The 25805-nt window shown below is 38.3% G+C and overlaps 2 protein-coding genes and 1 long non-coding RNA gene across 5 annotated transcripts; 2 read left to right on the top strand and 1 right to left on the bottom strand.

The window, feature by feature from the left end:
* The first annotated feature begins 372 nt into the window (after nt 1-372).
* Nucleotides 373-5729, top strand: LOC128029155 (NLR family CARD domain-containing protein 3). 3 transcript variants are annotated; one of them, XM_052616745.1, is made up of 8 exons: nt 373-634; nt 1155-3026; nt 3252-3674; nt 3784-3870; nt 4046-4129; nt 4222-4305; nt 4391-4474; nt 4554-5729. In XM_052616745.1, exons 2-8 carry the CDS (start codon nt 1207-1209, stop codon nt 4645-4647), a joined length of 2676 nt encoding a protein of 891 aa, XP_052472705.1. In that variant the 5' UTR covers nt 373-634; nt 1155-1206; the 3' UTR covers nt 4648-5729. The 3 variants fall into 3 exon arrangements, with proteins under 3 accessions (XP_052472705.1, XP_052472704.1, XP_052472706.1); XM_052616744.1 differs by having other exon boundaries at nt 1150-3026; XM_052616746.1 differs by lacking the exon at nt 373-634 and having other exon boundaries at nt 879-3026.
* On the bottom strand, nt 3669-8390 carry LOC128029159 (uncharacterized). Its single transcript, XR_008187303.1, has 3 exons — nt 8253-8390; nt 3981-4097; nt 3669-3865 (listed from the first exon to the last, which is right to left on the bottom strand). It is a non-coding gene; the product is annotated as an uncharacterized LOC128029159 (long non-coding RNA).
* On the top strand, nt 6653-25176 carry LOC128029156 (large neutral amino acids transporter small subunit 4-like). The gene is made up of 14 exons (XM_052616747.1): nt 6653-6780; nt 8333-8518; nt 11385-11613; nt 11739-11794; nt 11875-11951; nt 16824-16916; nt 16995-17128; nt 17691-17893; nt 19596-19739; nt 21038-21164; nt 21269-21401; nt 21658-21731; nt 21814-21937; nt 22516-25176. The coding sequence occupies exons 2-14, from the start codon at nt 8359-8361 to the stop codon at nt 22675-22677; spliced, it is 1716 nt and encodes a 571-aa protein (XP_052472707.1). The 5' UTR covers nt 6653-6780; nt 8333-8358; the 3' UTR covers nt 22678-25176.
* The last annotated feature ends 629 nt before the right edge of the window (nt 25177-25805 follow it).

Below are 25805 nucleotides of genomic sequence, written 5' to 3'. Positions count from 1 at the left end.
TTGCATTTACCAAATGTAATAAATCTATTATTCAAATTATCAAGCTTTGGTACCATGATCCAGGAAAAAAAAAAGAAAGTGAATGGGAGAAAAAGCGACAGATGTTGCCATTATGGTATCACTGGCAATTTCTTGGTCTTTTTTTTTTTTTCTGTCAAAAGTTTTATTGAATAAATGAACACCAAAAACAAGCTTTTTTTAGTAGAGTCTGTACGATAAACTGCTGGAGTTGAATCAACTTAGAATTGAGTGATATCATTCATTCGTGTACAGTGGTAAACAGAAGCAGCCACAAATAAAAGACGACTTCGGAGAAGTGTACGAGTGATTCTTGACTTGGGCGGAGATCCTTCAACTTCTTCTATTCTGCTATTGCGCAATATATCAGGTGACTTGGAGAAGAAAACAGGCTACAGAGTATTTCATATTTCAGACACCAAAAATGTTTTACTGTAGCGATGAATAAACGTGTCATTTAGTAGTAGTCTACACATAATCCACAGAGTTTCGGATTTAATGACAAGATGTGAGTTGTTCACACTAGGTTTACTGTATTGCACAGGATAGTTTCACTTTCAGCAGCTATGAAATCAGTGAGCGTCTACGGAAGTGTGGGAATAATGCGTGTTACCCTGTAAGTTCGTTTATTATTTATTAAATCATTTCGCTTTGTTTTTTCCCCGCTGTGGTTATTTGGGACTGTTAATACTGTATATCAATGATTTATATAGTAAATTGAATGGGGGTTAATCGACTGTAATACTTTTTAAAGGAATTTCAGATCGTTTTCCGGGTGTGACGTATTCGCGCGAATTTTTCTTTATTCATTGTTACCCGACTGTAATATTTAAGAAGATTTTACATAAAAACAAATGTTTTGTGATTTAAGTTTTATCCATATACATTTGTAATCAAATACATTTGAATTAAACTATAAAGTTCGATGTTTTCGATTTGTCCGACACCGATCTAAACAGAAAATGCTCGATGACTGTTGCCATGGTCACCTCCAAAAACGCCACTTACCTTTTGTAAGCTTGTGATTTTTATTGTTTGTGAAACGTTGTTTCTGAAATATGCCTACTTCTATTTAAAAAGAATAAAGTTTAGACTTTTTAAACATTTTGTTTTGACTTCCTTTGTGGGAAGGTTAGGCTTTAATTAGGGGTCCCCAAATGCCCTCCATAATCGGGAACTTTTAAAGTGATGGATGTTGGACCCTGTAGTGCAGAGATTCAACAGCGTCGTGTGGAGCTGGTGGAGGACTACAGCAAACACCTGACACGCCTTCTAGACGTCCTGTTTAATGTGGGTGCAGTGACCGAGGAGGACCTGAGTCTTATTAAAGGTTCAGCTGTTTTGGGTGAGCGAGAATGTATTAGAGTTCTGCTGGATGTGTTACATGGGAGAGGAGAGGAATCATGCAGGGCTTTTCTTTACATACTACCAAGTGTTCAAGATGAGACCACCAAACTAGGACAGGCCAACAGGCAAGAGCATCTAAAAAAACACAAGGACATATTGGCCAGACAGCATGGCCTCTTGGACTATCTCAGCATCAAAGGACAGACATTGGGACAGGATCAGACCGGGTGCTGGACTGATATCACCTTCTCAAGACAAGCTGGTTATGCATCGTCTTCTCAACGCCGACACGAGTCAGCAGGAGTCGGGGATGCTTTCAGGACACATGCAGACGAGATCTGCATTTTCAAGGACGTGTATGAGAATCTGCTGTGCAGCCCAGCGAGTGGTGTGAACATGCTGTCAGGAGTTGCTGGAAGTGGGAAAACCACGGTTGTGAGACGCCTGGTGCGAGAGTGGGCTGCCGAAACCAACTTGTCTAAGATTATCCTATCTCTGTCCTTTCGTGAGTTGAACCTCATAACTCAAGAGCAGAGCTTGCAGGACCTGCTCTCGGATCACTACATCCATCTGAAACCTTTCCTGCATGAGTTACTGAACTCAAACCCAACCCAGTTTTTACTCATCTTGGACGGTCTGGATGAGTTCTGCTACCCTCTTAATTTTGAACACACTCCCAAGTGTTCGGATCCGGAGCGTGTGCAACCTATACAATCCATTGTGGTGAACCTAATCAAAGGCAATCTGCTTCCAGGAGTGTCCATTTTCCTAACTTCCAGACCTCACGCGGTCTCCAAAGTTCCTCCAGTTCTGGTCAGCCAGTTTTACAGTCTGCTCGGTTTCTCTGTCGATCAGCAGAAGCAGTACTTTGAGCAGAACTGCAGTTCTCCCGAGGCTGCCGATGCAGTGTGGGCTTCGGTGTCGTCCCATAAACCCCTTCTCCTCATGTGCCACATTCCCGCGTTCTGTTGGATTGTGTCCACTGCTTTGCATGATGGCGGCTCCTGCCTTTGTCCTGATTCTGTAAGTGCCAAGCCAGGAAACAAAGAAGGCCTTGGGGAAACCAACCAACCAATCTCTTCATTGGGATCTTCTGAGGAGAACTCAAAACCAGTCACAATCTCTGGAATCTACTGCTGCTTTGTTAAATCTGTCTTGCTATTCCATGTGCAAGGGCGTAGCGAGGGCTCCCATCACACCAGGCTTCAGCACGCCCCTCACGTCCTTGGGGAAATGCAGCCAATCCTAAAAAGCCTGGGAGCTATGGCCTTCAAAGGCCTCTTGGAGAGACGCTTCATCTTTGAAAGCTCTGATTTGAACTCTTTTAATCTGGATAGCACCAAACTCTCACAGGTGTTTCTCTCTGAGGTACTTAAAGAGGATCGAGCATCTCTCACCTTTGAAAAGGGCTTTCATTTTATCCACACTAGCGTGCAGGAGTTTCTTGCTGCCCTGTACTATGTTCTCCAGTCACTCTCAGGATCAGATCCATTTTCAGGCCTCAAACCAAGCACAGGCCGCTACCTTCAATCTGCATTTAAGCAAATGGCATCAGCTGTTAACAAATTCAGCAGACCGCAGCATCTCTTCCGCAGACGTATTAAGAAGGCCCTTCACTTTGGTGAACGACATCAGTCTGGACACATGGATCTTTTCTGCAGGTACCTTATAAAACTGCTGTCATATTAAATGCATTTCCTTAGCAGCTCAATGATGTGATACTCATCTTTTGTTTGTCTTTTTATTCAAATATACATTAAAAATGCAACTCACATATACAGAGTATTGAATGCAAGGATCATATCAATTGACCTTTTAATACCAAGCAAAGGTTAGTTCAGGTTGTAACCTTTTGATTTACAATGACTCCATTTCTGCTTATCCAGGTTTGTAAGTGGCCTGCTGGTTCCTAGAACACGTCTCATCCTAAATGGATTTTTCCCTGATGGGCCCAAGATGCATCTGCTCCGTTGCCACCCCTCTCCAGAGCCGACTCCACCTTTCCTCCTTCATCTCTTACACTCCCAACTCCAGAGCTCCACCCTCAGCCCGGAGAGGCAGGTCAATGTTTGTCACTGTCTATATGAGGCCCAGGACCCTGGTTTGTCACAGCGGCTACAGAGTTGGATGAAGGTTCTTTCACAGCAGACCTCAGATCAGTCCGATTCGGGAAACAGGGACTGGAGCGAGCTGGCTTTCCTGTTACAGCTCAATCCAGATCTGCAGGTTTTAAATTTAGATGCTCAAGGACTCGATGCTCAAGGATTATACCAGCTCCTACCAGTCCTTCCTCTCTTCTCAACACTCAGGTAAATACTATAACTGTAGGTGTAATTGTTCGGAGGCAGATGTGAAACACTCAAGGTTAAATATTGTTTATTTAGTTTGTGATATTTATTGTATGTTCTTTACATAAAGCCTGGGCCAGAATCCTCTTGGGCCAGAGGGAGCATCTGTGTTATCCCTTGTTCTGAGAAACCCAGATTGTTGCATTCAGAGGCTTTGGTAAGTGAAATAAATAATTAAAATCTTTATTTAAATATAGTCATTTAAAAATATATAAAGTAAATAAAAATGGCAAATAAAAAAATATATATAAAATGATAAATACTTACATGTATAAAAGGAAATAGTCATGCTGCAAGTGCAAATTTATTATGGCTGTGTATGTCCAATATAGGGTGGTTGCAACAGGGCTTGGTTGTGAAGGTCTGAAGATCCTCGTAGAAGCGCTGAAAGAAAACCATACTGTGACTGATCTTAGGTGAACAGTGGAAGGGAAAAAAGATATTATTTATCTACAAATACACATATGTTGCACTTGTCTTATGTTTGCAATATCATTATTTTTATTAGAATGGCCATCAATAAAATTGGAGATGTTGGAGCTGGTTATCTTGCAGACTTGTTGAGGACGAATCGCACACTGACGGATATCAGGTAAAAGAGAATCTGACATTTCAGTCTCTCAAATCATTTACTCATCTTCAAAGTTCAACGTGTTTAAACATTCTGCATCGTACAGACTTCGTGACAACCTAGTGACAGACAAAGGAGCAGAAGTCCTCATGGCTGCCCTGAAAGAGAACACTACATTAGAGTATCTGTGGTAAGAAACATTTCGAGCTGATTTATTTCAGGTGATTGTGTAACACAGATGCCTCAAATATATTTTTTATTCATCGCAGGTTGTTTGACAACAAGTTTACCAAAGATGGTGTCAAGAAACTGAAAGAATTTGCAAAGACCAGACCAAACCTTGACATTAAAGTTTGCATCTGACCCACAACCTAAAAAAAACAGTGGAGTAGCTCCCTAAAACATCATTTGTATTGCAGAACTGGTTCTTTTTCACTCACACGTTTTATTCATACATTAGTTTACATATTGGTACAATTGCTCTGATATAACACTTTTAATACATATTAGACTGTTAAATGAATAGCTCACCCAAAAATGAAAAATAGCTGAAAATGCATTAAACCAGGGTTGCCAACTCTCACGCATCTGGCAAGTAATCCAAACAGTCCATCAATTAAAGTCTCGTGAAGAGAAAAGCAGGATGCTTGTAAGAAACAAATCCGTCATTACGGTGTGTTTACACTATAAATAACTATTTCTTTAACCACTCAGGCTACTACTGCCCTCTGCTGGACTTTTAAGGAGCTGTCATTTGTATGACAATGAATTGCATATATTTCTTTTGTGAAAGCACTGCTATCTTTTTATTTTAAAATCTGTCGCAGTTTTAGTTAAAACCAACACAGTCAGGTTTGATTGAAGCTGTGTGTTACATTTCGGAGGTCCTAAAATGGGTTCTTTACCCACACCTGTTCTTCTCGTACTTGTTATAAATTATTGTTTTCTTTCTCTTTTATGCTATAGTGTCTCAGACCTGTTTGAGAATACAATTGTTTATTCCATTTTTGTGGGTGATTTTACATGCAGAGCTCAGGGTTGCTCTTAGAAACTTCATAAACAGAAGTAAAAATGTAAGTGTAAAATACACAAAGCCAGGGTATTCTTTGGTTAGTAAATGCATTTATTTTAAAGATACCATATGAAACATTGCTAAAATCACAGAAGTGTATATTTGTGTAAAAGTGTATAAGTGTAAAAGCATTTTAATCATACAGATAGATAGATAGATGATTTATTTTTGAAGCATTGCATTATTGTATTCTTTTTGAAAGTTGCATAAAATATGTGTAATATATCATTAATTGTCATAACATCATGAAATGTGAATTGTTATAAGTATTATTGGTTAGTAGTGCTTGCAATGCAAAGTACAAGTGTTGTTAAAGCAAGATGTACAAATAGATGTTCAATAAACATAATATGGATTCTTCAAATTCCAGTTTGTTAATGGAGTCTGTGGTTTGTCATCACTTCAAAGTTCAAGCCGAATTGCGTCATACATTGATGCCTGCTGCCTTGAATGCAAAAGCTTATTTATGTACATTCACACGTCTGTTGTGATGAGTCTCAAACATTGCTTAAGTTTATTGACGTGAAAAAAAACGGAAGAAAAAAGGTTTCTACTGGTTCCGGAGGAATATTTAATATACTTAATAACTCACAAAATAGCCATGTATATAGCCGCAATGTAGTTGCTCATTTAAACCACCAGATGCCGACGTGATGTTTTGTGACTCATCCCTTTGTTCAGTTTGGTGCTTAGAAAGAATAGCGTTACAACAATCAACAACAATAAAAAGCTTTAGTCATATGTTCAGTTCCCCTGTATAATGACCTGTTATTTTAGGCTATGTTTTCTACACGGTTAGCCTATTTATACAATGTGAATTATATTTGTTATACCGACCACTGATAAATGCAACTTCAGAAGTTTGAAAAGAGCTTTAAATCTGATAGGAACCAGAGAGCAAAGTGATTTGTTGATTTTTCTTGTGAAAACCATAATGTAGGCTATGTCCCATCGAGACATCTGGCGATTTCAATGACGATATGTTACTATATGGTACATAAGTCAGTCTTTTGGTGCATTTTGCAGTAATATACCAGCTTGACTACTTGAGAAATCATGAAGTTTGAGGACGGCTTAGTTCAGTTTTTTATTTGTGTGTGTGTGTGTGTGTGTGTGTGTGTGTGTGTGTGTGTGTGTGTGTGTGTGTATATATATATATATATATATATATATATATATATATATATATTAGCCGAGTTGCGCTCTGATTGGCTGGTTTCATCTCTAGCTCAGGAGCCAGCCAATGGGAAAGTTGGCTTGTTTTTGTGAAGCAAGCGGTGCAAATATAAAATCGGGAATAAGAGATGCTGGAAAGTAAATTGATGTATGAACATTACCCAAAGAGTGAAATCGGCACCAGAAGGTTGTTTATTCCTTTTCTACTCTGAAGACAGCCGAAGCGAGGATTTGGTGAAGGAAAATAGGTATATATTTTTATAAGATTGTTCTATTGTAAGTTTACTCGTTAAGACTGTCGATATTGTATTAGTTCACAAAACCGTTTAGGAAGAAGGTTTACATTAGATGTTGTTTTAAAAAGGATATTTTTTCCTAGGATAATTCTTCCATATGACAACGATTATCAGATTTCCACCATTCTTAAATCTTTGTATTTATCATATCAATGCATGTTTTTTGCGTTTTGACCACTGATCTAAAATATAGTTATATATATAAATCAGTGGTTATGACACTAGCTGGACTGAGACGTGTTATTTGATTTCTATAAAGCGGTGTATTAGTTTTATCCCGCATCTTTGTTCAGAATCTATCACAAACAGCTGTATTATATTCAACTTACGCTAATAGCTTCGACAGTTGTTTAATTCTGAAAAAAAAAATGCTTAATGGTTGTCATGTAAGTGGCGTTTTATTTGATTCTTGTTCTTACATCTGCCGTCAGAAACCGTGTTTTGCAGTTTCATATGGTGAATGGCAAATATAACTGTTTGTACATCATATATGAGGTATATATTACAATGTCTGCATTTATACAGCGAGTATTTATTTAGCCTAGTGCAGAACAATAGTGTGACTCGATAAGCAGGAAGTGTGTTTTACGCGTCTGTTATTGAGTGTGCAGAGAGTGTATCCACGAACAGCTGAGCTCTGTGTGCATGAAGGAGGGGAAAGGGGTACACATAAACACACAGGCGGAGGCACTGATGATGATGCCTGTCCAGTTCAGACCAGTTTAGGGATGCTCGTTTTCCGCAGGATACAGCTTATCATTAACACAAAGGAGACTTCGCGCGCAAATAGATCCAACCAGTAAAACGACCAATTTCCAATGTTTATTATGAAGCTTAAATTAACATATAAAACAGTTTGAGCAAGATTTCTATTTTCATCCCATAAACCGCTCCGCTTATGCAAAGCAATCGTATAATTACGACGTAATGTCACGTCCCCTGTGGTTAAATAGATTTTGCACAAAGATATTTAGGAACACAAAGCGATCGAATCGCGCCGCACTGGTTCGAACCGGCTGGATCTTGGTCTCACGTGGAGCTGCTCTCTGAATCTGTTTATCGGGTAGCCAATGAGGGGAGAAGCGAGCGTTCGGACAGCCAATCGGAGGATAGTAGGGCGGGACTAGAGGCGGACAAGTGGGCGGGGATTCAATCAACAACATTCTCTTTTGGAACTCAGCTGTTTTTTGTTTACGAGTTGTTTCATAGCAAGGCGAGACAAAGAAACGGGATATAAATGATGTTCTGAGGGAGTTGCGCTTATGACAAATGGCAACAAAGGAACATTCTCTATATGCTGTGAAAAACAATGTTGTGAAATCGTTGGGAGAATAAAAAAATATATAACAATGTAAAATGTGTCATTATACATGTATTTAATATGTAAAAGGTTTCGTAATTTAATAATATTATTTAATATTTACCATTAAATATCTAATACCCAACTCTGTTGCTACTTTCACAGGATTTCCTAGTTTACTGGGTTTTTCCTCTGTATTACCAGCACAGACTGTATCATCTCCTTCAGTCATGGCCCCCTCACTGGCCACAGCCTTCTCCAGGCGATGGTGGATGGCGATTACTGCGGTCATCGAAAACCTGTTGTTCTCTGCTGTTCTGCTCGGATGGGGCTCACTGCTCATTATGTTAAAATCAGAGGGCTTTTACTCCTACCTCTGCAGAGAACCAGGTAAGGAGGGGAAGAAAAGAGTGCTCTCAGTGCAGGTTGAGTTACAGAAACAAACATAAATGTATTGACACTCATAAAGACATTAAATGCTCTATAGATGCCAGACTTAATGCTGCAAATAATTATGTGAACTCAAAGGAAAGTCTTACCTATATACAATATTAATGGCTTTAATAGCTTTGCTATCACACTCTCCCCACTCAGATTTAAACAATAAATGTTTTACTGTTTGACCTAAAACATCTTTGGGATGCATCTAGCAAAGATGTTGAGTTGACTTACAAACTTTTTCTTATTTTGCAACAGAGGCTATTGTGTAAAACTGCAACAGTTTTAAGATTTTATAATTACTTAATTGCATAAGTTTATGTAATAGTAAAAATTTTATATATGTAATTTTTTATTTTTTAGATAGAGAAAACAGGTCTGGTCAGGAGGCTCAACGATGCTCCGAACGGGCCCTGATTTATTTTTACACTATGAAATCTGCCTCTTAAGCAATTTATCACAATTCTGAAGAAACAGTCTGGCTACTCTGATAGCCATGATCTAAAAGGCACGTCTGGACGGCATTCTTCACTCATCTCCTGTTTGAGAGTTTGTGGCTCATGCTACAATGTGAAGTGTGAGGCTCAAATTCCAAACACAAGAACACAGATGTCCTTGCTGTTAGCATACATTGAGTGATAACTAGTACAAAACCAATTTGACACTTCTATTGATGGGATAGTGAGAGAGCATACAGTTATCAGTGCATATTGCAGTCCGGTACATTCACACTTCCCTTCTGTCTTTCATTTCAACTGTTGTCAGCATCTAGTTCAGAGATTCCAGACACCAGGACTCACATGACTGATGACACAAGGAAGTAAATGTGGCTCAAGCATTTGCTCAGTGTAAATATGAGATTAACTTGCCATTTCCTCACCTACTTTTTCCTTGGACTCAGCTTTTCACAGCACATTATCAGCTGGTTGGTTCTCTTTAATCAGCGGGCGTGAGGAAACACTGACAAGGAAAATGCTTGTCTGGCTAAATGCTTCAGCCCAGTTTGAACCGAGTCTGAGTTCATGACGTTTTTTTGTACTTCAGACTCGTGTTGAAATCTCTTTCTGTTCTTCTTTCACTTCTCCATTTCAAACCAAATGGAAAACCAGGCCTGGATGTCTCTGATTTTGATCTAGTAGAAAAGTGGGATCTGAAACATCTGAAACAATAGAGCTCTTTGCTCATCTGAACAGAACTAAAAGGTGAATCCAACAAAACATGCAAGAACATCTGTAAGTCATATTTCCCCCAAAAGCAGAGGAAAAATAATAAACTTAAAGAAAATGGAGCCTGTTTTAGGTCTCTTTTTTTGTTAAATATTTATAAAATTTTATTTATTTTTCTATTTGAAATTGTATTTATAAAAAAAGTATACTACATTTAAAAAGTTTTGTGTCTGTAAGTTTTAAAAAAAATGTTTTTTAAAAGTAGTCTCTTATGTTAACCAAATCTACATTTATTGGTTCAAAACATAACTAATTCCTTCTATGGCAAAGCTGAATTTCCAGAAATTACTTCAGAAATCATTCTATAATGCTGATTTGGTACTCAAACAAACAAATAAATAAATAATAAATATTACATTTATTATTTAAAAAACAGTGTGTTTTTTTATGTCTTTGTTGAAGCTGTGTTGTTGTTTTTTATCCAAGTATCAAATTTTTTATTATCAAAAAAATATAATAATTTTTTTATTATATAAAAAATATTTAGTATCAAAAATAAATCTTAATCCCTAACTTTTGAAAGGTAGGGTAACATAAAATAAAATTTTATATAACAATCCAAAAAATCTTAACAGTCTTAAAATAATTATATAAAATATATTTTTTACCTTTATAATTTGAGGAGCAATATGGCTGAAATTGTAGACTGAATAGAGAACATCCTTTTTTTTATTCAATCATTTCATGAAGAAGAGTGAAAACATATGCCACTTTTTGTGTCAGTCTGTTACAGCTAACTGCAGCAGCTGTTGAAGCTGGAGTGTATTGACTTCCTTCAGCGCTTCCTTCATTACTCAGGAAAACATCTAAAGCTCAGCAGATATGTCTATTAATAATCAATCAGTGAGCTTTAACCCAATTCTTCTCATTTTAATCACTTACTCAGACCATCTCTGCTCCACAAACACATGTCATTTGTTTACTTATCACATTTGAACAAAAATCCTTCACACAAATGTCTCTTGGCCACCCTGTTATGTTCATAACAGCTTCCTCCATATGCTGCAAACAGCGCCGTCCCCATCTGTCCAGCTCAGAACAAGCTATTCCAGAACATTTTCAAGGCTGTTTGCATTTCAGAACAATGCGTGGATAAACAGTTTTCTTGAATCTTCAAGAACCGAGTATGAGACTTGTTGCCCAGCCAAAGCGTGATTATCTCTAGTCAAAACAACCAGGGAAGCCTGGGTAAAAGGACAGGGTTAAATGTTAGTCAAGCTGCACATGCCTTAGCAGTTTTAAGAGGCTGAACTCCAGTGGGGGGTTCAGATGCACTCTAATGCTATTTCTGACAGTTGTTTACAGTGTAGAGCAGCCTGTTTATTTGACCCTTTGCCCAGCATCCTGGCCCCTTTGGGAGGGGGGCGCAATGGTGGCCACTGTATCTCACAAAAGCATTTCCTGTTTCACTTCCCAGAGTGTTATAACTGGTTTTCTAAAAGTAAGAGTTGCAGTTAGTCCATGTGTACATTGACTACCCTGCTGAAAAGACCGGCTTAAACCAACATGAATTTCCACACTGGTTAGTGCAAGTTTGGTGATTAGATTGCTCAGTTTGGTTACATTCTGTCTCGCCCTCTCCAATCCTCCAGGTAACAGTACAGGGAAGAACATATCTGAGAATGAAAACAATACGACAGAAGTCCTGAGAGGTGAAGGGGAGGATAATCTTCAGATGAATGGCTGGTCCATCTGTAAAGAGCAAGATGAAATGCTGAACCTGGCCTTCACCATCGGCTCCTTCCTCCTCAGCGCCATAACGCTGCCCCTCGGCATCATCATGGACAAATACGGCCCACGCAAATTAAGGCTGCTTGGCAGGTACAAGAGGAAAACTGGCATCTAAAAACTCTAAATAAAAATGCACTATATGGTGAAAAAGTATTATTAATTTTCTTTTCTTTTCTATTATATTATTTCAATAAAATGAAATGATCTTTTCACAGTGCCTCGTTTGCCCTCTCCTGCGTCATGATTGCATATGGGGCTAGTGACCCTAGAAGTATGTATGCAATCCACCATTACTGTTAATACCAGTCTGTCCCCGCTGTCATTGACCTTCTTTATCTTTTTCTTTCGCAGATCTTTCCATCCTAATCTTCTTCGCGCTGGCGCTGAATGGGTTTGGAGGAATGTGCATGACCTTCACTTCGCTCACAGTAAGTGCTCATGTAATACTTGTGGGTCTCCATGGGTGTCCTGTCCTCTCCTGTCTTTTGCATAAAGACCATACCGCAATCTCATAAACTGGCCACATGCCACTGTTTCCTGCTCCCAAAAACTGGTGCATAATTTATTCATCTTTATAGAGACCCTTTTCTTAATTGGATTTCCAGCATCCTAAAATTGGCTGACAATAACATAGATTGTGATTGAAAATAGTTTTTAGCAACTCCCTAGAAATCACCTAGCAATGCCATAACATCCATGTAGAATACCCAAGCAACCACACTGCAATGCCAAAGATACGGTCTAGAAACCACCTACAAAACCTTAGCAAACACTCAAAGCACCATAGCCTTCTGAATGAATCTGTGTTTTTGAACAAATGAGTTGAGTGGATGATTCAATGACTCATTCTTAGTGGCTGAATTCAAAATAGCATACTATTCTAATCAACGTCCGCCAATGTCATTCATTTCATTGGATCATTTGCTCGTGACGATGCAGAGTCCACATGTGGGGTAGAAGCCACTGATTGGCTGAGAAGCTTTCACTCAAAGCTTTCCTCGGGCTGCTTATTGGATGAACCGCTAGAATTAAAATCACTCACTACTCATAGGCCTGGGCCAAAATGGGTGGGCCCGGACCTAAGGGCCCAGTGGTAGGGCCTGTCTGGAATGTGCGAATCAGTCACATGTGAAGTTCTGTTTAGTATGCTACCTTAGAATGCATACTTTGGTTTCAGTGTTTACTTCCTTTTAAATTATATTTTTATTAAATATTTTTTTGTGAAAAAATACTTTTTAATCTAAATTCTTTTCATTTTGCACATTTATTTTTAATCCATTGTGAAATTATTTAACATTTCTTAAATATTAATATTATTTATATATATATATATATATATATATATATATATATATATATATATATCGGCTCTACTGCTTTCCAAGTTATCTGCATTGGCTGTCAAAAAACCAATATCGGTTTGACCACTAGTTGTTTCTCTCTGTCTAGTTTCATGTTTCAGTGCAGTGCATTGGGTTCATATTGAGAAACATCAACAGGAGATGTAAAGAGAGCAGACTGGGTTGGAGTAAACATGAAGTTGTGCTCATTGCCAGCTGAAGGGTGGTTGTCTCTTGTTTCTGCACGCTGCTCTGAGGTCATAGAAAACCTCATCGGGGTCTCGAGAGTTCATAACTGAAGGCAGTTCCTCGAACCAGTTTCTGAACTTGTGTTGTTGATGTTCTGTCCCGGGTTCTTGTGCTACCTTTGCAGCATGCCTTAGTTTGTCCGGGCAACCGTCCATCTGTTACATATATACAGAGAAAAACACACACACAGAGGGAGAGTGAACTAACATGCATGAGTGCATAGTGGAACAGTACAGACTGTTATCTCAGCCGTTGTGTTCTTATAACCTTTTCCCAGCTGTTCTGTACAACTGTGTGTTTAACACTGCTGGTTGTTGTGACAAGATGTTAGAACCTGGGGTTCACAGTATAGGTTGTACTGTCTTGTTTGTCTTGTTGTATTGAATTTAACAAAATCATTTTCAAGTCTATTGCAGAGAAAGATATTCATACATGTGTATTACTAGGGTTGCAGAAATATAGACAACTTGATCTCAAGTGTTCATGGACCTACTTTGACCATTCCAAGATGGCAGACAGCTTATGAATAATGGTCCATAGAAACAGCTGCTATAAAAAATCTATGCAAAAAAGGAAGCTCAAAGACAAAATTCTAAAGATGGCTGCATACGTAAGGTTGCATAAGGTCTGTAGACTTGAATTGAACTGAACTGCTGAAGAGAAACTTTTCTGAACGTTATATTCTAGAAATAACCTAGCCTCATAATTCTTAAAACTAACCAAGTTAGGTGAAGTTGGCTCTTTCTTTTCCTCACTTTTTTGTCTCTCTCTCTATCCGTCTCTCTGTATTTGTGCACTCAGCAGTTAATAGTCCAGAAGTTAAGTGCAGGAGAGCTTGTGTTTCCTCCCAGCACACCTCTGATGTTTTCCCAGTGCACTGACTCAGCTCTTTGTCTGATGGCTGGACCGGTCTCCCCCACCACCCCCCCAGCCTCCTCCTAGCCACCTGATTCACTGTCTGACCTCAATCCTCTATCCTGTTTTAGCACTGTGTCTGTCACTGTCCGCCATCCACTGGCTCTGTGACAAGCAATCACATCACGTCTTACCCAACACAACTTCAGATTTTAGGCTGTTTTGCTCTTTGAACCTTTAAAACCTGTTTACCAATGGGTTAGATTAAATCCTTGAACATCCTCTTATCTTACACAATAATTTTTTAAGTAAATCTATCTAATATTTGCAATGATAAAGAAAAGGTATTAGTATTTAATCCATGTTCATTTTATAGCTCTATACTCTTATTGTACAGTATATCATAAATTATACTCTTACTGTTTGACATAAATTATACATTTTTGATGGAATCAAATATATAAAATAGCAACCTCTGAGCTATAAAATTAGGGATTCGTTGGGGATATCCTGTTATTTTTTAATCTCAGCTCTGTCTCACTCTCTCTCTCTCTCTCTCTCTCTCTCTGATGCACTAATGCTGTTTTCTTTTTTAGTATTTGTGCCTTCAATCCATTTATAACCCATTTCTTTAGGATGGTGAGTCAAGTGAGGAACAGAATAGACAAATGGGTTATAATGGCAGAATAAGAGCTTGTAGACTTCAGAAAACATTATTAGATTAAACAACACTCATGCCATCATAATCAGAGACAAGCTGTTCATGTCATACACAATGGTGTTTTCCGTGTGTCCATTGAATTCTGGCTCAAAAGGAGATGTGAATGTTTTTTTTTATTTTATTTTAGAATTAGTCAACTAAAATGCATCAGGGCCAACCAGACAGCTAAATGTGGAACAAATAATAACCAAGCGCATATTAAGTAGGCCTATCATGAATATAACTGACAGACAGAGTATCTGTGATCCTCTGGCAGTTATGTTTGGATTTTGCAATGTCAGGATATGACCAGCCTGTACTAGCTTTTACTGGCTTGCCTTGAAGAGTTTTTCTTTCTCTTCTGTCCCTGTATTCATTTCCTTTCTCTCATTGTCGTTCTCTCATGGTAGCAACTATGACTAAACCACTTTATCCCCCTCCCCCCAATCCATTTCCAATGACTCACCATCCTTCCTCACACAGAAAGAGCATGAAAAAGGATTTGACAGCTTTCTGTGGTCATATGTTGCACAAACGGGGATGAGTAACCCAAAATCAAAATGACGATGGGTGTGATTTCTCATTAATTGACTTGTTTTCCCACAAAACCTCAACATATAAAAATAAAATAAATATATATTTAATTCACAAATAAATAAAATAATTTACATCGCAGTAAAGACGTTTTTATAGATGACTACATGTGTTGTAGGGGCGATGGGGAGGGGTGTATGGTTTCAGCTATCAGTGAGTGTTCTTGATACAGTCTCTGGGTACTTATGTTACTCAACTCCAAGAAAATAGCCATTAGTCTCTGTCTGACAGGCTCATCATGTGGAGCTCTGTTCGTCATTGGCTCTGTTCAAAGTCCATTAGCCAAAAGCTGTTCTTACACAGCTTCTCCAGCCACAGGCGCAATGCGATGTGAGAGGTATTGTAAGTGTCATCTGGGATGTTTCGGCTCTAGGAACGTCTGGGTTGGGTTCCAACGGAGAGCTTCAGAGAGTTGTCAGAAAATCTGTGTCGATGTTGAACTGTGTGTTGTGGATGCCATATACTGTAGACGCTATCAGCTGGCAACTGTCAACAGGTGGGACATAGAAGGAGGATTTGTATATACAGAGAAAATGGAAAATACACAGACAATAAGAAACATGGAGTAGAACAATCTGACAAAATGTAAAAACTTGCAAAAAAAAAATTAATAATATAAATTAATTAATTCATTATTTAAATTAAATTGAAATAAAATAAAAATAAGTGACAAATTATAAATTTGGAATGAATATTAATGAATTATTTTTACATAATTTATTTGATGAAATTATATTAATTATTAATTGTATGCAGTTTTATTAAATCCTATTTTATTTATATTATCTGTGTCTTGTTTTGTGTGTGTGTGTGTGTGTGTGTGTGTGTTTGCTTAAACACAAAAAAAATAATCTCATTCTGTTTCTGATTCTATATTAAATTAAATTTACTTTGAAATAAATCTTTAAAAAATAAATAACAAATAATAAAAAATTAACTTAATAATAAATAAATAAAATATAAAAGTGTACTGTAGACTAATGATCTTTAAGAATATTCTCTTGAATACTATTGAGCACTAAAAAATACACTGCATACTACTGATACTAATAAAGAAAACATTGGTCTCTCTGCCTCATTTCCTTCTCAGAGACCCTGTCGTTCTCTATCTTAGTCGTTCAGGCTCTCTTCCTTCCTCTGTATGTTCTCGGTGGTGTCTGACAGTTGTTTATTCTGACAGTGCAGTACGGAACAGCCAGTGCTGTACTCCTCCGCCCTGCTTAAAGGCAACAGCATTATGCAAGCTTCTCCAGCGTCCCTTACACTTTCTCTCACTGCTAAAAACATTCACAGCAAAGATGCTGCTCCCATCAGAGAATATCACTGTTCCCCTGATGTGTTTACTTTCATACCTTTTGCTATTTTTGACATGTTTTGTCATTTACAGCAGATCCTGTTTCAACATTTCTGTGTTTGTTTTGCTCATGGCTTGTATATTATGTTCACATATGTATAAATCTATTTGCCTTTCTTACTCATGATGGGCACTGGGCCCAAGTACAGTCTTTAAAAAAGTTCAAACCTGAAAGGTTTTTGATTTCCCTTGTTCATCTCTTCCGTAGCTTCCCAGCATGTTTGGTGATCTCCGCTCCACTTTCATCGCACTCATGATTGGCTCTTATGCTTCATCCGCCGTCACCTTCCCAGGAATAAAGGTAAACCTGAGGCCCAAGTTGGACTTGTTTAAGCCAATCTTAAATCTGTGATAATGATGATGATTGTTGGTCTATCAGGTGATCTATGACCTTGGTGTTGCCTTCATCACCATCCTCCTGGTGTGGGCTGGCTGTGCCGGCCTGGTCTACATCAACTGCTTCTTCAACTGGCCACTCGAGCCATTCCCTGGACCCGAGGATATGGATTACACGTATGTGTTCAGTGTGTCTGTGCATTGCTGTTTTTTTTTTTTTTTACATAAGTACATTTATTGAGCTAGGGTGCATTAAATAGATCAAGAGTGACAGTAAAGACACTTAGAATATTACAAAAGATCTCTATTTTATATAAATGCTGTTGTTTTGACATTTCTATTCCTCAAAAAAACCTGAAAAAAATGCATCACGGTTTCCACAAAAATATTAATCACCACAACCATTTTCAATATTAATAATAAGAAGAAATGTTTTCTGAAGGTTCACGTGACACTTAAGACTGGAGTAATGGCAGCTGATAATTCATCATTGTCATCACAGGGATAAATTACATTTTAAAATATTTCTAATAAATACGTTTTTCACATATAATGCAATAAAAATGCAGCCTTAATGAGCATTCTTTCAAAACCATTAAATAGTATTACGGACCTCAAACTTTTGAGCAATAGTATATCTTGGGTTCATTTTTGGAAGAAAAACAAAGATTTGAATTGATCTGCCATGATTTTGTTTGCTGTATCCATTGTCTCACGCTCAACCTTGTCCCTTTAATAGCGTGAAGATCAAGTTCAGCTGGCTGGGCTTTGACCATAAGATCACAGGGAAACAGTTCTACAGGCAGGTGACCACCGTTGGTCGGAGATTGAGTGTTGGCCACTCAATGAAGAACAATCCTCAACAGCTGGCCACCCAAGAGGGCAATAAACTCTGCCTGTCCACCGTTGATCTGGAGGTCCAGTGCAAGTCTGAGGAGGAATGTGAGTATCATTCTTACTGACATGTTTTGTATTGACAAGGCTTATTTCTGAGGCACTGAGGACACAGTTGATTCGTTTTGTTTTTGATGATAATGTGCCACCGAATAAACAAAAAATAGAAGAGAGGGGCGGGGTGAGCAGTAGCTCATTATCATTTAAAGAGATATGCACCAAAACGGGTCGCTGTGCACAGAGCTGTTTTTGACATGGTTACAAGGGTGTTGTTTTACACAACCAGTCAGGAATTTTAACCTAAGTATGTTGCACACATTTCATGAAGACCCTGAAGAATCAAACCAATGAGCTGGTGACATGAGGGCCAACTGTAGAGTGATTTAAAGTTATCTGTAATGTAACTTGTTAATTTTGAAGTCAGAATAGTGGCAATTGGCTTACCAAATCTAATTTATTTCCGTTGTTTTAATGTGTTGAACAAAGTCCTTGTTCATCACATTGAAGTGTCTTATGTAATCTGGAATTCATGCATATTTCAGAAAGATCTGGACAGAAGACAGAGAGACTTGGCCTTCACCACTGTACATCACCTCCCCCCTCACTGAGCACCCCTTGGTGTCCAGACAAACTGGGAATATTCGGGGGCAGTGTTAATGAACGGTCCTCAGTAAATCCCCTTTATTGTGCATGGGGATTCCTTCATTGGCTTTACACCCCGTTTCTGACATCTGGAGTTTGCCAATCCATTTGAGGCTGAAGGCACATGCTGTGTTTGCACTTTGCTTCTACTAACCCAAATCTGTGCCGTGCAATTATTCCAAATTCACCTCAAACTTGTCAGAATACTGCAAAAATACCCCCACTCCTTGCCTGCACATTTTTTGGGGGGGGGGGTTTGCAACACTCAACGGGGGTCTGGGTTGGGCTCTTTTGTAGTAAACGGACCGTGCAATTGATTCAGACTTGGAGGACCCATGGCACTGGGGTATGTCTGGGGCTAAAATTGGCAGGGGTGGAGAAGGTGGCTAGGGAGAGGGCAGATAGATCCGAGGAACTGTTTTAGAGATGCAGCTGGAAATCTTTGAGAAAGACAGACTGATGCTGATCCAGTCTAACTGTCATCCATAAAGCGCTAATGCCTTCACCACCCTGTGTTTCCATTACTGCAGTCAATTACTGTCAGACTCATTGCAGCGACTGGAAAGTGTGTGTGTGTGTGTGTGTGTTTGTGTATTTAGAGAAATAATGAGGTAATTTGTTTGTGTCTGTGCATCTGTTCCAGAGCATATCAAGTGCATTGAGGTCAGATTTCCAGTGTACCAGGTAACAGGCAGCGTTAAGGCCTCTCTAGTGCTGGTCAGTGGGCGGCAGTGTGCATTTATGGCACTCGATTTAGTGGATTATTAACAAACTCAGACCCCCCGGCCTCTGTGTTACTGTGCCAGGCATAAAATTGTTGCCTGGCCATCCAAACATCTGCAGAATCATTTTCCATGGGAACAGCACCCCGTTGACCCTACATGCTTTTGCAGTTTTAAAGGCATTGAAGCATCCAGCTTAAATTGCCATGATCAAGTTCACAGTGGTTTCCAATGGAAAGATGCTTTTGTAAATGGTATGGCAGCAAGAATATGTGCATAGTTAAAGGCGTTGGCACATATGGTTGTCCAATCACAGTGTGCAATTTTGAAATATTATTATAAAAATGATTGTTATTGATAATAGTTTTATTGAATGTGTTTTTCAGCCCAGTCCTTCATGCAGAGCATCTTTAGCCCCATATTCATGCTCAGCCTCATCACAATGTGTGTGACTCAGCTCCGTCTCATCTTCTACATGGGGGCCATGAACAATATTCTGGAGTCACTTTCATATGGAGACCTAAGCAAAGGTATGCGTGTTTGACAAATACTCACATCATGCTGCCAAACAAGTTGTCTGATGCCTCAGGCTAATAGCTGTTTCTGTAGCTCAAATGCTGTATGTCACCTATGGAACATTCTGCAACAGTTGGTTTTCGGTAGTTAAGGTCCCATTCTGTTTTTTCGAAAACTTATGTTTGAGATGATCTGAATAATTTTACACTAAATTTTAAGCAGTTTTAATTGTAAATATGTATAAATTATATAAATGTCTTATTTTTATATTATTATTATAATAGTAATAGAATATGAATCTATTATAAATCACTTATATTTAAATAAATACATTTTAATTTTTGCAGTGCATTTAAAATGTTCATGTCTTTGGGGTGCTTGTGGAGAAAATCATGGGAAAAAACTTCCATAAAAAGCACTGTTGCACTCTAGTCTATTTCTCTTAAAGCTTTCCTTTGAATTGTTCTCTGATCTCCCATGCAGTGATTGGCTGCCTAACACTATTAATCATGTGTTTAATATGTAGTCGGATGGCCACAGCAGGTTCACGCTCCTTATTCCTTGCTGTCTGTCTCTTGTCATCTTGTTTGCACTCTCTCTCCTTTTTCATGCTGCTTGGTGTGTTTTTTCAGTGGAGAGGATGGAAATGGGTAAGACTGCAGCCAAAATTAGATGCATTCTTGATTCACTCCTCTCACCCCACCCCCCACCATGTTTCTACCTCCTCCTTCCTCTACCGCCTCTTCCACCTTCATTTGACATTGATTCATGTTGTCATGTAAAAGCATGAACCCGGCCCTTGGTGGCTAGAGATTGCTATGATGCAGCTGAATCAGTGCACGGTATAATGTCCATCCAATCATTCATCTGTCCACCTCATGGGTCATTCTATGAAATGGTGTATTTTCCATTTTTAAAGGCTGTAAATTTCTGATATTTTACATTTTATGAGAAAAATGTTTAAGTTTTAATAAATTGCATTATTCCATCTCAAGCTATATTGATACAAATATACTACAATATATTAAAATGTATGTATTCATAGATAAATATATTTTATAATGTTTAATAAATAAATATGTTAATATATAATTTGTTTAATTTGACATTAGGTGCAATTTTAATTATTTACTATATTATTACTTCTTAGTGGCTAACCATTTTACTGACTTCAAACTTTTGAATGGCAGCCAAATAACTGTATTACAGTAGCAGCACATAAAATTTGGCATTTTTTTTTTGCCAAAATGAACCTCTTTTGATGTAATGACCCTTAAAACAATGTTCAGACTCAACTTTATTTCTCTCTCAGTGAGCACGTACACATCTATCTTCGGGGTGCTACAGTTGCTGTGTCTCCTGACGGCCCCTGTGATCGGTTACATCATGGACTGGAGGCTCAAAGAGTGTGAGGACGAAAATGAAAAACAAGTTGCAAAGTGAGTGTGACGATGTGCATCCTGCTGCCTAATGCATCTTACTGCCAATCAGTCCAGTATGTAATTATTATTTGATTACAAGCGTAATGTGGCTTTTCCTTCAGGGATCCTACTCAGCCAAAGAAACGCGACAAGCAGATCCAGAAGATCATCAATGCCACCCGTGCATTCATCTTCACTAATTTGCTGCTGGTCGGCTTTGGATTGACCTGCCTTGTTCCCAATCTTCCTCTACAGGTAACTGAGAGCAAAACATCAGTCTTGTTGCCCGCATGTAATAGAATACCCAATTGGAGAGAAAGTGGTGCAGAGCCACTCAAGTTACAGCAGTGGATAGATTGGGCTGTGGTAGCACAACAGCACCCCTCAGTGGCAGCACTGACTCTGGCTTTGTTTAGAAGCTAGCTTCTCATTATTTATGTGTTACATAAAGTAGGGTTATTTTTGCTTTGGGGAAGAACTGAGTAACCTTAGCTTTTTGTTTTCCTCCTAGATTTTGTCTTTTGTGTTGCACACCATTGTGAGAGGCTTCATCCACTCTGCCGTTGGCGGCTTGTATGCAGCTGTGTGAGTATGGCTTTGTGTTTTGGGTGTTGACGGATGTTGCTTTTAAACACGATTAAAGAACAATGTTATTTTATGGGTGCAGGTACCCTTCTTCTCAGTTCGGCAGTCTGACGGGAATGCAGTCCCTTATTAGCGCACTTTTTGCATTGCTGCAGCAGCCTCTCTTCATGGCCATGATGGGCCCGCTGGATGGAGATCCACTCTGGGTGAGCAGACAGTCTGTTACTAATATTTAAAGAGATTGTGCATCCACAAATTAAAATTCTGCCCTGATTTATTTACCTTCATTTTCTATCATCCATGTAACAAAGGCAAAATTTGCCGAAATGCTAAATATAATATAGACTTTTTTTAAATCAGAATTCTCAGTTAACATATTGCAATTACAGAATAAAACATAATAAAGGTAACTGTGAAAAGAAAAGTCAGAATTGTGAGATAAAAAAAAAAATTGAGAAACATTTTTTTTATTCCATGGTGGAAATGGGCTTCCATAGCATATATTGTCCAGGCTTCAAAAAGGTACCATAAACATATAATAAAAATAAGCACAGACATTCAGAGGGACAAATATTCAGATCAGCGGCCAATCTGAAGTTTTGATGTCTGATTTTTAAGAGTTATGTTAAATACTTTATTTCCATGCTTTTAAACTCCACCCATTTCTTACAATCAACTACAAGCTCGCATCCAGATCTGCCTGCCTTCTTTTTCTTTTTTGATAATCTGTTTTACTTCAGATTTGTGCTTGCTCATCTCCAAGCTTTAATGTCTTTCTGCTTAGGTTAACGTGGGGTTACTGGTCTTGAGCATGCTGGGATTCTGCCTGCCCAGTTATCTTCTGTGTTACGGCAGGCGGCTGCGTCGAGAGAAGCAAGAGCGCGAGGAAGACCCCAAGATCTACGTCCAGATCAACAACAGCGCAACCCCTGAGGCCTTTGTCTAACTGCAACGCACAAATGACAGCAGCTAGCATAAAGAGCAGGATGAAGGAGGGTGGGAAATAAAAGAAGAGAACGGAATGTCACAAGAAGAGTGATAAACACCTCCCTGATTCCTCCTCCTGTCTGACACACATACACACACACACTCATATTTTCTCAACAGGCACATACTGTAACACTCAGACAGGCACAAAATGCAGCCAAAGCAACCAAGAGTCTCACAATGTGCCACACAAAAACACACGTTTACGTGCAATGGACTGAATGGACACTGTGAAAGGCAGGTCTAGAAAAACAAATGATGCCTTTTACATACTGCCTGACAAGAAAGAAGCGCAAGCCCCTTTTTTCTCACGATTTGATTTCACAGCACAACGAAGCAGAATCAGTGAAATCCTCTCAAGTTTGAGGGAGTCAGATGATTCCTGAACAGAGTATTACTGCATCACTAGTGTTCATCTATGTTGCCAAGTTTCTTTCAAACATTTCTGCATTTTTGTGAACTGATTTTAAAACACTATAAACACTTTACGTTGCTCTCAGTTAGCGAGATGAGGACCCTTCACTGAGGTTTGAATATGACAAACTGCCTTCAAGCTGAATGTGGGTTTTCATCGGAAGTGGAGAGATACATCATATACAGTACAAGCATGCTTTGGACAGCATGAGCATGAAACTGCACCTTTTCTGAACTGGGCTGATTTTAAAGGATTTCCGGACATGGCACCTGAGGCTAATGTTACCTAAACATAATTGTAGTATGAGAATAGTGCTATTATTTGCTTTGTTTCAGTACATCTACATGTAAGATGATGCATTTTGTACATATCGGTACATTCAGAAGGTGGTATTTTGGGGATTAGCCTCACATTTCGATCAAGAGACTGATCTTCACCAGCAATACTATTCCACACCAATCTTACCGTACCCTACACCACTTAGCCATGCAGTACTGCTTGTTGAGCTTCACTTGTTAGTGTTCTTTCATTGTACTGACTCTAACAATTATTCAGGGTGTTTCACTTTTAGAGTAATAATTCATATCAGATGGATTCAGCTGCAGTATGATCCCTTCTTGCTTTGTTTTGTGCATTGAGGGGTATAAAATGAGACACAGTGTACTCTCGGTAAAGAGATTAGATGCCATTAGATGCATAATTACAAAGGTGCTTACGTTAGCCATTACAAAGTATATGCATTCTATTCCAACCTCATACATACATATAAAACCAGGTTAGCCATACAAGATACAAGATTTTTGTGTATGTTCTCATGATTTCTAGTCAGGTTACCATTTAACTACGGTGCTTGCTAGAATAGAAAAGCAGGTCAAGATGAACGATAGAGAAACCAATTGCAGAATTTAGTTGGCTACTCAACCTTAAGGACTTGAATTTCATTCATAGTGATTAAAAAAGGGAGACTTTTGAGACATGCTTGAAGACAATCCCTTTGGAAGACCCATATATTTGTAGCTTATAATCAGTTTCAGGCCATATTGGTGCCCTATGAAAGACAAAATGTGTTAACCACATATAATCGAGGGAAGTTAATTGGGTCTTTTAGACTGACATGTTGCATGACAGATGGCTAATTTCATAAAACAGTGTGAAAAATTATGTAAAATCAATCGAGTAACTTTGAAATCAAGATTCCAGTGTTGATGTTGTTCAGTGAAAGCATTGAATTGAAGATGTTAGGGTTTGGGTTTAGTCACCCTTGCTCACTTTAACAGTATTTTCACTGTAAACTTATCTGAAATAGATTATTTCTCCATAACTGAGAGACAAACGCAGATGTTTGTATGAGATCTTGGATAGAATGAAGTAAATATCTTCTCAACAGTGGCGATAAATGTGACCTTCCTTTGTGACAAGACAGGTCAGATCCACCCAGCAACATCCACTTATTGTCTGTCACATGTTTTTGTGAATATTTTGTCAAAGCCGAGGCTAGATGTGAGTCCTGTATGGATTCACTTGGATATTGCAAGTGAATTCGAATCTTAAGCTGTACTGTACTAAGCATAATGAATGTGAGAGTGAACTCATTTGCTCTCAGAAAGAGAGAAGTAGCACTTTTTCTCATTGCCATACATTCTTTTCTCAAAAGTCATAGTCACATTTTTGGGTTTTAAATGTTGAATTATTATACCCCATTGTTCGTGTATGAAAGTGGAAATTGCCCAAACGCAGTAAGAAGGATGAAAAGTGTGAAAGATCAGCTTTAACACCAATGTTTTCTCTCTGTATTGTATTTTCTAGTGTCATTTCTTTGATTACTGTTGATTTTTCTACTCCGTAGTTTGTATTTTCAATGATGTGTATATGTGCATAATTTTTCTCATTTTTTCCTCTTTTTTGTGTGGATTTTGTGCATTTTACTGTATTTGGCTTTTGGTTTTCTTCATTCTATCACTTTTTTATTTTTATTTTTTATAAATGTGCTAACAAAATATAAGAGAAGTAAAAATAAATAAAAACCGATTAATTTGTATGAAATATTTTTTGAATGTTTTCCTTCCGGTAATGCATAAACCAAAATAACAACCTGACATTATAAACTGCTTTTCATCTGCTGATTCTGAGGTGTTACAAGTCCACAGATCTGCCAATCTTTTGAGCGGTTACCTTTTATTCAATATATATAATATACTTATGTTGTCATATAAATAGGTATTTCTACAAAAGGATACTAGACTGTCAGGATGGAACCAAACAGGATTAACTTAAGGGTAATATATATATATATATATAATCATTTTGAAACAGGATGTATTATTTCAAACTGAGAGCTCAAGAGAGACTCAAAATAAAGAAGCTCCCAGAAATTGTCAGAGACTCCCAGTTTTTATCTCAGGAACTGAATACTAATAAGATTTCCATGTTTATAAATTGCAAGTTTAAAATTGTATCCTCTATATTAAGACTAATAATAACAGAAGATGAGTAGAACTGCATTCCAAGACACGCACGTGCTGAACAGAAATTCACGTGGACTAGCGAAAGACTAGTTATCTAACGATAGTCATTCTGACTGGAAAGTCAGGTCTGGGACAAGACATGCAAAAACACCTTTACGCCCTCCTGCTGTAGTCGTACCCTAAAGCTAAAACCAGCGGAACAAGAAC

Source organism: Carassius gibelio, chromosome A15 (genome assembly GCF_023724105.1).
Source record: "Carassius gibelio isolate Cgi1373 ecotype wild population from Czech Republic chromosome A15, carGib1.2-hapl.c, whole genome shotgun sequence".
Taxonomy (NCBI): Eukaryota; Metazoa; Chordata; class Actinopteri; order Cypriniformes; family Cyprinidae; genus Carassius; species Carassius gibelio.
Note: the sequence above shows the minus strand (reverse complement) of the source record. Positions and strands in the feature narration are given on the sequence as shown.